The 14,618-nt window shown below is 39.0% G+C and overlaps 2 protein-coding genes across 4 annotated transcripts in view; both read left to right on the top strand.

The window, feature by feature from the left end:
* LOC107738000 (voltage-dependent T-type calcium channel subunit alpha-1H-like) overlaps positions 1–8,929 on the top strand; it is a 105,533-nt gene extending 96,604 nt beyond the window's left edge. Inside the window, exons 28-35 of the mRNA XM_016549660.1 lie at positions 2,461–2,594; positions 2,686–2,756; positions 3,576–3,654; positions 4,235–4,356; positions 4,456–4,761; positions 5,439–5,607; positions 5,707–5,861; positions 5,949–8,929. Of these exons, the coding sequence (XP_016405146.1) occupies positions 2,461–2,594; positions 2,686–2,756; positions 3,576–3,654; positions 4,235–4,356; positions 4,456–4,761; positions 5,439–5,607; positions 5,707–5,861; positions 5,949–6,938 (2,026 nt within the window). The 3' untranslated portion in view covers positions 6,939–8,929. The remainder of the gene's footprint in view (positions 1–2,460; positions 2,595–2,685; positions 2,757–3,575; positions 3,655–4,234; positions 4,357–4,455; positions 4,762–5,438; positions 5,608–5,706; positions 5,862–5,948) is intronic.
* A 1,838-nt stretch (positions 8,930–10,767) lies between these two features.
* The window catches only part of ccdc97 (coiled-coil domain containing 97), a 4,851-nt gene continuing 1,000 nt past the window's right edge, over positions 10,768–14,618 (top strand). The window contains exons 1-6 of one of the 3 annotated variants that reach the window (XM_016549789.1): positions 10,768–11,005; positions 11,052–11,168; positions 11,892–12,023; positions 12,101–12,431; positions 13,930–14,169; positions 14,250–14,373. In XM_016549789.1, the coding sequence (XP_016405275.1) occupies positions 11,070–11,168; positions 11,892–12,023; positions 12,101–12,431; positions 13,930–14,169; positions 14,250–14,373 (926 nt within the window). In that variant the 5' untranslated portion in view covers positions 10,768–11,005; positions 11,052–11,069. Of the gene's footprint in view, positions 11,169–11,891; positions 12,024–12,100; positions 12,432–13,929; positions 14,170–14,249; positions 14,374–14,618 lie in introns of all 3 variants that reach the window. The other 2 variants (XM_016549798.1, XM_016549778.1) reach the window with 2 other exon arrangements.

The raw sequence follows: 14,618 nt of genomic DNA, 5'->3' as shown, positions 1-14,618 counted from the left end.
GCCTACAAACGAACATGGAACAATACATTTATTAATCTGTGTTAATGTTAGTTAATAAAAAGACAATCGTTCAGTGTTTGTTCATGTTTTTGTTGCTGTTACGTGACGTAGCGGTGTCTGACTAGGGGCGAGACGTGGACTGATGACGTCATAGTTTCAGAAAATATACGGATTCGTTGTCCACACGAAAACACAAGGGCGGCGTTTTCAGATTTATCCACTCTGGGACCCGGTTTAAAAAAATATCGGTTTCACTCTCCCAAAACACCGGATCCTTCTGGACGAAACGCCTACAAAATTTATGCGTATACAGCTAAACGCGTCTCCGTGTGGACGCGTGGCCTAAAAGTGATCGAGGATGGATAATTAAGACAAACTTGATGAATCTGTGATATCTTCTTCAGGGCGAAAAAGGAAAATAAAAGCTTAAACGTTTTCACGGAACCTTGCAAAAGCAGCGCGTTACAATGGTGAGGGAAAAGCACAGTGTATTGCGTGTAATCACATCCATACAGATTACAAAGATTAAACAAGTGTTTTTTTTTTTTTTTACTCTAAAACATGAAATGTGGAGTTATGTGCTTTTGCCAAAAAACGACTGTTGGAGTTATCTGCTTTTGCTATAAAACAAGCTTTTAATATGTAAAAAAAAACATACTTTCAATGAACTTTAATTTTGTAAATTACGTGTATTTGTTTAAGTTATTATTACTTAATCAAAACAACCCAACTGCAGTTTGATTGATATTACTTGGAATGCGCAGTTTAAAAACGTGATTTCTGAAAATAAAAATAAAAATGGAGTTATCGGTTTTTGCAAATGAACTCTTCATATATTGCACTGAATACATTTCTGGAAATAAAATCCATTTTATACTGATATTATGAAATAATGTGCTAAAATGATTATATATTCCCTTACAAAACAATTATGGATTCAAGCTGTATTGTGTTTATTAGTGTGCACGATGGTATTATTACACTTGCTATATACATTACATTCTCATTACCAATTTATTTTTAACTAAGCCTTCTAATTCTAATCCTGATACTAAAGTCTCTCTAAGAAGGTCTATGGGGAGTCTTGTCGGTCCCCAACCCCTCAGTGACCTTGTCCCTTATCTCATGCTCTCTTTGTGCATTGGATATACGTGTATTCTTAGATATCTGTAGTCATGCAGTAATTTCCAAGTGCTTAACCCAATAAAGTTAATTAAAGACCCCATCAGCTTTGTGTACAGCATAATATATTTTATCTTCGTTCAGAGATGGTGTGCACTGATTGATTATTCAAGCCAACAAAGACATGAGATCAAAGCGTGACTGACTCTCACTTAGATCAGACAGAAAATATAATTCACAATAATTAATGAAGAACTACAATCAAAATATGTATTCTTAAGGGATAAAAGAGGGTGGGAGAGATTAAAAGGAGGATTATGTAAATCACTCTTATGCTTCAGACTTTTGTTCTTTTGGCAATATTATAAATATAACTGAAATTAACAAAAAACTGTCCTAATCAGAAGCGTTGCAACACACCATAAAAGGTATCTTTTCCATGTTAATCAGAGTTTTTGTCCTAACCAGCCGTGAAGGTGATACGCGACGAGCGACAGTAGATTCTATTTTAGAAATGGTTTCTATTTTTATTTGCGACATTGTGTCTAGAACAACATACACACTATGACAATGATGATCTGAGGTACTGATTATGTGCTTTATTTAATGTTAAAAGGGTCTAATTATGAGATCGAACACCATTTTGTGTGACCTTTATTACCATACTGAAAGCGAGAGTGGATAATTTACCTCAGATCTTAAAAAATGAATTAACGGAAACATAAACTTCCATACCAAAGATGGTATCAGTCACTCATTTGTTAAAAGTGCAGTGTGCTTGCAGAGAGAGCCCGCCCATGTGCTCTTCTGATTGGCTGTGATTGATTGTTGATTGATTTTGTTGCATCGCGTAGCTAGGATGAGTCTGGTGTGGACAGACAAATTGCTTGTTGCTTGAATCTTATTGCAGTGCGTTTGGTTCGGACGTAATCATGCATTTGAATCCTTAAATATATTATGTATATTATCACAGGGCAACTTCACTATCCTCAGTAACACATTGTAAAACACTTTTGTAATTAAGTGTGATTAAGTCATGTTTTAATATGTGGCGTCTGATGTCATATCATGCGTAGGGAACGAGATTAATCATTTGTTTCAGTTAAATGAAACATGCTAAATTAAAAGGAGTCATGATCCCTGTTGCTTATCATTAATCCCACAATAGCACATGTACAGGTGCAGTCAACAGTATGTTGTTCTATTTTCACTATTTGCTCATAAATCTGTGTACGGTTTGTTTGCTCAGCTTGTCTAATGCTCAAAAACCGATTAGCTAAACGATGCTCGTTGCTGGATGCTGTATTTTAACTGTATGATGTTGTAATGTGCTGGCAGATGGAACCAGCTGGATCTAGCCATAGTCCTGCTCTCTATCATGGGCATCACCCTGGAGGAGATCAAGATGAACGCAGCACTGCCAATCAACCCCACTATCATCCGCATTATGAGGGTGCTGAGAATAGCCAGAGGTCCTTTAATTTTAGCTAGTTAACAAAAAAGTTATTTGCATGTTCTATTACAAATAGACTTGTGGGATTTGATTTGTGCCTTTGCCCGCAGTACTGAAGCTTTTGAAGATGGCTACAGGCATGAGAGCCCTGCTAGACACAGTTATGCAAGCTTTACCACAGGTAACTAATGTTGTGTGTTTTTACATTAATTCATTCATGTATTTATTTAATAATAAATATATATTTTTATATAAAAATATTTATATTATTTTATATGATATGGTATTTATATTTGTTATATTACATTTATGTTTATACATAACTTGTTAAAAATAATAATTTTACAAATATTTTTGTCTTTTGTTATATATTATTTAACATGGCCAAATACATTAGGTTGCACTAATGTACTTTTAAAACATTATGATATAGAGAATAAGGTAACTTTTTATTTTATGCTCCAATTCTTGCTATTAAGTAACTCTTAACTATGACTTTTGCCTCAATACACTCCTAAATACTGCCTATTTTAAGTTAGTAAGGTAGTTCTTAAGTTTACGTATTGAGCAAGACTTAGGGACGTAGAATATGGTCATGCAGAATATGTGTTTTATAAGTACTAATAAACAGCCAATATGCTAGTAATATGCATGCAAAAAAAGCAAGTAGTTAATAGTGAGATTTGGTCCCTAAACTAAAGTGTTCCCGAGAATAATATTGTAACAGCTAAAGTAACTCTAATATATACTGCACAGTGTATTATAGACAAAACATTACCTGACAAAACATTTTTATACACACATATGCTGTGTGTGTGATTTTGCTTTAAAGAGATATAGATGTACTGCACAATTGCATTTGTTTTTTGTCTTTGTGTGGATATGTAAGACATGGGGGAGGACAGAGAGAAAGTTGGAGATAAAATATCTATAACACGATGTTACTCCCCATGATTGATTGTTTAATAACATACTGTGATAATGCGCTTCCTCTCTTTAGGTGGGAAATCTGGGCTTGCTGTTTATGCTCCTCTTCTTCATTTATGCGGCACTTGGCGTGGAGCTTTTTGGGAAACTAGGTCAGTGCTGCAATCCTGCTCACTGTTCATACTGAGCTCTCCATTTCACAGTTCTAGCGGCTTTGCTCTACCTTAGCTGCCACTCTCATTTTTGGGTTAGAAATGCTTAAATTTGGTCCCCAAAGGCACGCTTCAGTTCTCTTACCGTTTTAGAGCTCTCCTTAGAATACAGTGCTGTCATAAGGGGAGAAGAACCTAAATTAGCTCTGTTGATCTTTGGAGCTTGTTCCTGCAATGGCAGCGTTTTTGTAAGATAGCCTCTAGGCTCAAATAGACATTTCTATGCTACTTATATCCCTGCGAGAGGCCTCTGGAACACGAATGACAGGATTATGGTTTCTCTTAAAGGGCAAGCACTCTAATTACTTTCATTAGCCTTCAACTTTAAAATCAATCCTAATTATTGTGTCAGACGTGTCTGGGGGCAACAGCTCATTTGCTTCTTTAATGGTAATACAGGGGACTCTGTCAGGTTATCTCCACTTTTAGCAACACATTCAGTGATAGTCTAGCTATGCTTTTTGTGTATAAAAAGTATTTGACTGTCATCAAACTATTATTTACCTATGTTTTCATCTAGAATGCAATGACAACAACCCATGCGAAGGATTAAGCAGACATGCTACATTTGAGAACTTTGGAATGGCCTTTTTAACGTTATTCAGAGTATCGACGGGGGACAACTGGAATGGCATAATGAAGGTATACAGTGCAGAAAGACTTTTCATTGGTCTTTTTATAATTGCATTGAGAGTGTTTTATAGGTGCAGTTTTATTCATGAACGTGTCGCATATTTGCAGGACACTCTGCGAGAGTGCCTTCCAAATGAAAGTAACTGCTTCAGCTATCTGCCCCTGGTTTCCCCCATCTACTTCGTCACCTTTGTGCTAATCGCTCAGTTTGTGCTGGTTAACGTGGTGGTGGCCGTACTGATGAAACACCTGGAGGAGAGCAATAAGGAGGCTAAAGAAGATGCAGAAATGGACGCTGAGATTGAGATGGAGATGGAAATGGCTCGGCGTCTCAGCAACGTCTCAGCAGGGAGCTCTTCAGGGCCGGATGGAAGGGCAACTTATGTAGGACCACACCCGCAGAAGCATGGACAGGTATACATGCCACGGTTTACCCCAAATGACGCAGAAGTCATTAACAAACAGTGTCGAAAAGAAAGAATGTTTTTAGTTAAACCATGTATTTATGGTTTTATGGTATTTAAGTATAATGAAGGGTTTTCAAACTGGGATCTGGGGAACTCCAAGGGGCTGCAACAGAGTACTAGGGTATATAACACTTAATATTTTTCTTTATACATGAAAATATATACCTGCCTTTATATTTTAATTCTTTCTTTGGGGGATCGTCATATTTGGGGGTCCTTGACAAAAATAGTGGTATAATGAACTGGCAATAGTGTACGAAACTTTATCCCATTTGTTTTCTTAGTTTAGTTCTGCACTTACTGAGCACCATTAACTCTATAAGGAGCAGCCTGAGTTAGCTGCGGGCAACAGAATTGCATTTGTGTTTTATTGGGTGCTGAGTTGTCACAATACAAAGAAAATATGCTGAGGGGATGTGGACAGTGAGAAGTGAGGCTCTGCGGGGAAGCCAGGAACATTTGTTACCCCTCATGGGCTGCTCTGGCAAGGAGTGTATTTGCTTTGTCAGCTGCAGCGAGCTGGTGTATGAACCTGGCAAGCTTGGCTCTAGGTGTTTATAGGTTTGTGAGTTTATGTGGGAGGGCAAAAGCACAAAAGCAGAAGAATACATTTCTCTTCCGCAGGATGAGGGGATGCAAAGAACACAGGAGAATTTGCTCTCTCCACGGAAAATGTCAGTGTCAAGGATGCACTCTTTGCCCAATGACAGCTACATGTTTCGCCCTGTGAGGCCAGCCAGTGCTCCTTATCCACTGGAAGAAGTGGAAGCCAGTCAAGGGTACCTTGAATTAGGTATAAAGAATCAGAGTACATGACTTTGTGTATTAATAATTACTGATCTCGAAAGGGGGAAAAAAACTTATGAAAAGTCTTCATTAACCTTTCCTGTAGGCTCTATCACCTCAGTCCACTCCCAGCCATGCGAAAGCCATTCCCTGCTCCAGGTCCCCGGTGTTCCTCCCCATTCCCAGTTCAACTACCTCCCCAAGATTCCCCCTCCCATGCCCTCTCCAACCCACAGCATAGGCAGGACTTTACGCAGACAGGTATACTCTCGCTCGTCTCATCTGTATTAAGTGCTTCACTGTTGTTCAGTGCTTGCAGTTCACGTTGTCCTATGTTTATTCTTTCAGAAGGCAATTAAAAATGACTCCGTCGACGTGCAAAGTTTCGACTCCAAAGACAATCCCGACAGACAGGCAGGAATAACTACAGGCAGCTTCAAGCTGCGTGTTCCTCGGATCACCGGACCCAGCATCCCTCAGGGGTCACCCTTGCTGCCCCCACGTGGACATGCCCCCAGTGTCTGCACCTTCCAGCAGCCCCATAGCCAGCACAATATCCCTTCCAGACCTCCCAGCCTGGCCAGCAGCAGCAGAAGCACCAGCCCCAGTGGCTCCATGTTTGATTCCGCCGATCCGACCGACGAGGAGGTCCGCCACATCAACAGCACAGCACGGCTGTGGGTAGGGACTCAGGCAGAAGCCCGGAGTCACTCCCTGTCTCCTTACACCACCTCAGGGATGCTGCTTCCCGTCCCCGTGAAGAACTGCAGCAGTGCTGCTAACTTAAGCGTCAAAGACCCGAAGAAGTGCTTCAGCGTGGACACGGAGGGTTTTCTGGAAAAACCCTATGGTACTGATGACCATCGCAGGCACTCGATTGAGATTTGCTCTTCAGTAGATGAAGGGCTGTTCGGTCAAGAACTCAGTGAGAAGAGGCACGTTCCCATGCGTGGACAGTCGTTGCACATTCCCCGGAAGAAAAAGATGAGCCCTCCCTGTATCTCCATTGAGCCCCTGTTTGAAACGGAGGCTCCCGCTTCTCTCGCATCCATGAAAAAGCTGTCGGAGAGCAGCATGCTACTACGGAGGAGGACGCCATCCTATGACCTGGCCCTGCAGCGGGACACTCTGGATTTGCCGGAGAACCAGCTGTCTACCCAGCCGCTCATCAAAGTAGAGCGGCACCCCTCTCACTGTGCTGAGTATCTGTCCCTGCCGCACCCCACCCCAATGGGCGGACTGGCAGGCATTCTGTGTGAAAACACACAGCCGCCCCCCTTTGACAGCCGGTTTGAAGAATCCACGGACTTCAGCTCTGTAAACAGGACAGCCCAATGAGGGACATCGGCTTTAGTCAAATTTTACCGTCCACACTCAAGTTGACTACACTCAACTAGTTGAATGGGGGATGTCGACCTCTTTCTGTAGCCAAAGTTTTCCTTGTTTCTTTTTCAGATGTAATATCATCATGAAAGCCAGCCAGGAATGGCAACCGAGCCTAGCGGGGAACAGCGTTTGATCTGACTGTGTTGAACATGGGATATGCAATTTCAGGTTTCCACATGGAACTCTTATTTTAATCCCAGTGCTCAATCACATTGATTTGAGTTCAGGATGTGTAGTGTTGTGTATCATCTGTATCATATTTGTCAGTCTCTCCTCCCTTTGTCATGAGCATCGGTAATGTTTTCTGTAAAGACAGAGTATACACATTAAAAGACTAATAAGAACTGTACATGTTATGTATTTTATTGACTCATGATGTGTAAATAGAGAACATATTGTATTAGTGGAGAAACAAGCTTTATTCATATGCACATATTTTTTATAGAGATCTATAATGTTTTTGCACACATCAATTTGAATTGTCCTCTGTTGTCTTCTTGTGAATGTACATTTTTTTTATCAAATAGCTGTGGGATCAATTCTAGTCTGTTTAGGCCTACTGATATTGAGATGATTTTTATTTTTCTATTGGGAGGACGGGGTGTGTCGTATAATATAGATCCAATGAGAACCAAACTCCAAATGATCTGTAGCCTGAGTGCAATACACTATAAATGTTTCTGTAAGTTTACCCAGTTAGGTTACTCACTTTTTAAGCAAACATAGCCAGTAACGTGCATCTCACATACACAACCCTTTACCATACTCAGGTTCATCTCAAAATGTATATTACGATTTCTGCTACACTCTACATTGTAGCCAAATTTAACCAGAACATAACCTATTTTAACATTTTGTGGCCCTTGGCTGTGGCACAAGTTGCATGTGAAGGACAGAGTAATTCAAATGTAAATGTGACCGTTTCTCCTGATGTTCAAACTTTATAACTGTCAAAGCAGAAGACTGAGGGAGTTTATATCAGCACACGTCTGATCTATTTTTTGATCTGCTCTGCTTTGAAATGGCACCTCTGGGTTTGTGCCCTTGTGAAACAATGAAACAACTGTTTAATGAAAGGAATGTTTTGATTTGTTTTTTTGTTTGTTTTTTAGAAGTGATCAATGTGATTTATGTATAGTTAAACTAAGCCATGATGTTTTTGGCAAATCACAGGTAAATGACACCTGCAAATCCTGCTCTTTAAATTATATAAATCACACAACTACATATCCAGTGTCATTAATGCATCACCTGAGATTTAAAATAGTTGATGCAGCTTTGGTGCTGTGCTAATTTACTTTTTTCCTCCATTTATGATTCTCCTCAAAAGATGGAGAGGGAAAATCAGTTGCATGTTATCGAGAGATTTAGAAATACAAACATCTGGATGTTTTTGATATTTCAATTTTCAGATATTTTCCATTTGTAAACTTATTATTTAATTGCACTGAGATGTAATTACAAGGTATTCCTCTTTGTAGAAATGAGTAAACCCACTTATTGTTGTCTAATGCAATATTTTATGATAGCCTATGTTGAGATGAGTGCAAGAGGTTTAGAAGTTTTAGCAAAAATCATGGATGATTACAATTGATAAAAGTATGTACTCTGACAACATAATCTGACATCAATTTAACATTGGACTTTGAGACAAATGTGTGCAGTGTTTCATGTATCTTACGGTACTAGATCCATGTTTTTGCAAGAGGATTGTTGAGGTTTTTTTTTTTTAAATTGCTATTGAATAAATGATAGAACTGTATGGATGGAGTAGTATATAACTGCTTAAAGTGTTTTAATCACTTTGGGCACATGGACATTCTTAGCGGGGTTTTTTTTTTTTTTATATGAGCTTTTGCCATCAAGCAGCCTAATGTCCTTAACCCTTCAATAAATAATCAAAGCATTTTCCTCAAGCTTTCATGATGATATCCTTCTCTCTCGTTATTGCAACTAAGACTTCTTTATGTAATGCAAAATGTCTGAAATTATTATTATTATTATTTTGGTTTTGATATGACTTGGCTGATGAAGAAGTGTTTGAAAAGCTATATACAATCGTATTTTTTTACCTTTCTACACAATCTGAGGGATATTCTCTCATCTACAGATAATCATTTTCTAGCAAAAGGAAGATGTGTAATTTGTTTTTAAATTTATATAGACAGTTCAATAGTGTTAATATATTAAACTGTCCCTAAAAATATTTTTTCAATCAGATGCAATTTGTCTTTTGTTTTTAACGAGGGGCAAACAAGCAAAGATAAGGTCAAAAGCAGAGCCAGTTCAGACCCACCAGCTTTAAAATAGTGTAGCTTAAATGACACTATTCTAAACTTTATCTCCATACCGAAATCTCAGATGGCTAAGGATTCATCTTTTATGAATGGTTAAAATGGTGTCCAGGAGCCCGTGAACCTATGAACTATAGCATAGCTCATAAACAGCTGTTGAGATAATGTTCTCAATTGAAACAAGTAGAGACTTGGACTCAAAAGCAGTATGATTCAACCAGTGGATATGATCATAGTAAAGGAACTGTTGACTCCCACATTTCACCTGTATGCAGACATGCATTGTCAGGAACCCAGACGTAGATGCAAATGTAGTAACTACACCATCTGGCAAAATACATCTATATAGTCTTTGTTTTTTTTGGCAAAAGTGGTATACTCATGGACACACGACATGTAAAATGGATGTAAGCAACATTTTGCAGACTGCAAATATTTCATATTAAAGTAGAGTACCCAGCTGAAATGAACATACCCAGTCTGCTGTCTTTCATATTCATATTATAGGATATTAGTCACTAATAAAGGGTTTAGTCATTATTATTATTATCATTATTGTTATTGTTATTTTTATGGTATTTATGTCTGAGGTTACTGAAACATTAAGCCTGGCTGCAGAACTGAGAGCCCATGATCAGAGGCGCCATAAGGGGGGAAGGTTAGGACGATTCCAAGGGCCCCACGAAGGAGAGGGGCCCGGAACGTGATCGTGGTGGGCCCAAGTCAACATGCTATTCAGGGGGTCCAGAAACCATAATGGCGCCCCTGACCGTGATTAAAGATTATGAATTAGGTACTTCTGGGGATCCTGCGCCAGCCCAGCAACTGCCATTAAAATGAATGAGAACACGAACGGTATAATGGAAAGCTGTCCGGATATTATGGACCGCTTTGTGATTCACTCACTCGATTCAAATCAGTTTGTTTGGAAGAATTTATTTACACTGTTACTCTCCAGTCGTCGAAGGTAAGTAAAGTAAGGTAAAGTACATGTACTAAGTCAAGCATAACAACGGATAAAAAGTATTAAAGTCTCATGAACCTCGTCCAAAAAGCCAGAGTACAGTGACTGAAATTCGCTGCTTACCTTACTTAAGTATTTTGACATTATGATAAAAGAATATGAGATAACCAAGTTACCACAGATTTATTATCAGCAACACTGTGGAAATTTTGGCGGCAAATATTAATGTTTTTTTGATGCGCTATTCTCTACTTACCTGACTGGATGTTTTTTTTTAAATCCTCCAAAAATCCTATATGCAGCTCATACGAATTTTTATTTTAATTATTATTCATCTGTGTCGCTGTAATAACTATTTTTGCTTAGCTTTCTGACTGGTCAAAGGCAGGAGCAGTATAGCGGAGTGTTGGCGTATGTCGCCATCTACTGGACAGTGGTGCACTTACATACGTTGGAATAAACGGAACTATCGGTTTGAATTGAAAGTGTTCCACACGGAACTAATAGTGTGGTTACACTGACGGTCGGTCACAGAACGTATTAAAACGCCGTTCTTCTGGTTGTTGTTTTGAATACAGGACAAGTAAAAGGACTTATGTATAATGATTACATTAATTAAGTGGTACGAGTGTCTGTCATATATCCTACTACTACAAATTTAGCCATGAATATTAACGTGTTACTGTTGTCATACAGTAAGTTACACATTTAGTATGATTAGCGTTGGTATTTTTTGGTAGAATAAAATAACGATAGACAGAAGCGTCAGGGTGATATATCAACAGCAGTTAGCGCTAAAACTGCCATCTGAAGTAGAAGACAGAAATGTGGGGAGAAATCGAGCCATGTATCAAACCCCAGGAGGGAGAAAACATGAGCAGCTGTGGGACAAGACAGAGATGGACAGACTCTGCACATGTACAGGTGAGATGTGTTCAGCTCATTGACATTCACAGAAGGGTCGTTTATGAAATTCATGCTTTATGAAAAGTACAGTTTTGCAAGGTCTGATACATGCTATCAGACAAATAAAGTTGCATTGCGCCAACTCAAGCTACGTGACTACATTTAAATTTTTTACTTAAACTTAAACAAAATGCAAATTTCAAGATAGTCCCTTACTGACAAAACATTAGATTACGTGGTAAAAAGAGAAGCATTTGCTTGTAAATGAGGAATTCTTCTTTGAATAAAGATGGGTAAGTCGTAACACACAACTAGAACATTAACACAAAATAATGTTCTTTTTAGCAGCATCATATGACCCCTTTAAGTAAAATTAAAACTTTTCATGAAATGGAAATTCACTTGTCTAAAAGCTTGTTATTGATCTTACTGCGAATGATTCATCTACTGTATGCATATGTGGATTTTTTTTTAGTCCAAATGTCTCAACCTGTCAGTGAAATTACAGACTTTTCTCTGGTGATGAATGAGGGCTTTTTCAATCATTCAGTCTGTTTAAAATCCACCTCTTCCTTAAAATCAAACTTTCATCACAACTTAAAAAAATAGAAAGAGAGAGAAAAGTGACAGTAAAGACGAAATGCTAGCTTTTCCCTTTAGATGTAGATAATATCTAGTCATTTTGTACAATTACCAAATGATACTAACCTCTTGAATCTCTGTTGACGCTGCTCTCTAAAGCAGAAGACAGCAATGTGGGGCGAAATCCAGCCATGCCCTAAACCTAACCCATCTGACAACTGCAATGAACCTGCTGCTGAGACAGATGTCAAGGAGGCCCACAACACAACAAGCAGCTCTCCAAATCAAAAGGTGAGGTGTCACCTGTGCTCATGCAATATAATTCTATACATGAGTCTAACCATGCGGCGCTTGCTTGTTTTCCTCAGGAGCAGCCATCCAGCTGTCTCAGCTCAGTGATCGCGGCTATAGCAGCCAGTGGGAGTCCAGTGAAAAGCCAGCAGCTGGGAGAGCCAGATTTAACTCTGCAGGAGAAGAAGGAGGTTTTAATGGATCAGTACAAATCCAAGTCCTTGGTATTTCTGGAGCGCTATCAGGCCCATCTGAAGCCAGAGCACATAGAGGCTTTCTCACACCTGAGCAGTGACTGCAGAGCGCAGTATTACTGCAGGGAGATTCAGAGACGCAGCACAGCCAGCACAACCGACCGGAAACGGGTCCGTAACCATCGTTATGCAGCTCTCCGTGCTCTTCAGAAGGGTAAGCACAGTTTGTTTGTTTGTTTTCAAACACCAGCTGGAATTTTAATCTGGTGCTTTTCAAATCAGTTTGTCACCTGTTGAGTTTCTAAGTAGTTTTTTTTTTATTTTCTTGAACTTCAAGGCTTTTATGTATTAATGACCGTAGTTATTTACAAATTGGCCAACTTCCATGTACCAGCATAGTTCATACTGTCGTTCATTAGACTGGCACAAGTTGCTGAATATTGAATATGTACTTTATGATTGTTAGAACATGGCTGTCTCTCATTTCAGAGATTGCCTGTTCCGGAGGTTGCATTTGTCGGCTGCATGCATCGAGTAACTGTTAGATTGCAGAGTAAGAAAGAAATTAAGAGTATTTTACACCTCAAAAGGAATAACAATCAGTTTCATTACCATTACATTTTTTTTTAAAACGAGACCACCTCAATGACGTATGCAACCGACAAATGCGACCTCCGGAGGACACAGCCTCCGAAATGAGACGCAGCTTGTTCGAAGTCTCCTCCAGAAAGTTACAAAATGACACTGCCTGTTAAAATACTTCATTTTGGCCAAATTCTAACGCAGCATCGCTCACGGAGAAGGCAGTCTCAAACTGCATTTCAGCAAGAAAAAAAATTCAAGATGGCGCGGATGAACCTGGACAATTGTTCATTTATTAAAGTCATATATTTCATTCAGTAAAAAAAAGAATTGGTAAAAAATAATGTAATATAAAATATACGCTACTGTTCAAAAGTTTGGAGTAAGATTTTTTTAATGTTGTTGAAAGAAGTCTCTTATGCTCACAAAGGCTGCATTTATTTGATGAAAAATATTACAAAAACAGTAATATTGTGAAATATTATTTTAAAATAACTGTTTTGTATTTGAATATGTTTTAAGATGTAATTTATTCCTGTGATGCAAAGCTGAATTTTCAGCATCATTCCTCCCGTCTTCAGTGTCACATGATCCTTCAGAAATCATTCTGATATACTGATTTGCTGCTCAAGAAACATTTCTTATTAATATCAGTTGAAAACAGTTGTGCTGCTTAATATTTTTGTGTGAACGTGATACATTTTGTTCAGGATTCTTTGATGAATAGAAACATCTAATATCTAACATTATAAATGTCTTTACTCTCACTTTTGATATGTGACCCTGGACCACAAAACCAACCCTTTAAATGGTACTGGGAAATAGTTCGCGCAAAATCGTCCCAGTACTTTAGTACAGTACATTTAGTTCTGGAACTAAAGCGGTGCGAAAGGCCCTATTGACAATTTTGACCCATGCAATGTATTGTTGGCTATTGCTACAAATATACCCCAGCGACTTAAGACTGGTTTTGTGGTCCAGGGTCACATATAATGTACTGTATTCATGTATGTTAAATAAAATGATTAATAAAACCAAAAAAAGCAAGGCAAGAAAATCTATAAAATAACTCCTCTGCCACTTGCAAGAATAGCACTTTTATTTTATTCAGCCACTTTATCTCTCGGCAGAGGGCCAGTACTTCAGCGAGGAGCAGATGCGTGTGCGAGATCTGCTGCTATACGAGCAGTGCATCGGACAGTACCTCAGCGAAGAGGAGATCCTGCAGCGCTCAGAGGAGGCCATGAGAAGCGGCCCGGGGGGACTCGCTGACCTGCTTATCAACTCCTACCAGGAGAAACTGATCCAGAGCCGCCTGGAGGAGGAGCAGGAGAGAGAGCAGTGTGCAGCGGAGGAGTCTGAGGAGGAAGGTGCGAGATCCCACTGACTGACTCATGACTGAGGTTCCATTTAATTTCTTTATTGATGAATGTGTTTTTGTGTGTTTTAGAAAGTGACGAGCCCAGACAGGTAGAGTGGGAGCCGAATGCAGAAGAGAAAGCCATGCTGAGAGAAGAGTTCCTCGGTCAAATGCATCAGCGCTTCCTGGATGGCAAAGATGACTTCAACTACAGGTCAAATCATAGTGCTTGCTCATATAGGTCTCAAAGTTTGAATCTAAAATATGAATGTTGCATTACCAGGATGTATTTCTCTTCAAATCAGTTGTTGCTATTTATTAAACTATACTGTAGAGAGCTAATTGCCCATATTTTAGTTCTTGCATAACCTTGTATCTTAATATTAAAATATTAAAGGGGTCATATGATGCGATTTCAATTTTTCCTTTCTCTTTGGAGTGTTACAAGTTCTTGGTGCA

Source organism: Sinocyclocheilus rhinocerous, unplaced genomic scaffold (assembly GCF_001515625.1).
Source record: "Sinocyclocheilus rhinocerous isolate Xijiao unplaced genomic scaffold, SAMN03320098_v1.1 scaffold461, whole genome shotgun sequence".
Lineage (NCBI taxonomy): Eukaryota > Metazoa > Chordata > Actinopteri > Cypriniformes > Cyprinidae > Sinocyclocheilus > Sinocyclocheilus rhinocerous.
The sequence above is the reverse complement of the archived record's forward strand: the minus strand, read 5'-3'. Positions and strand labels throughout refer to the sequence as shown.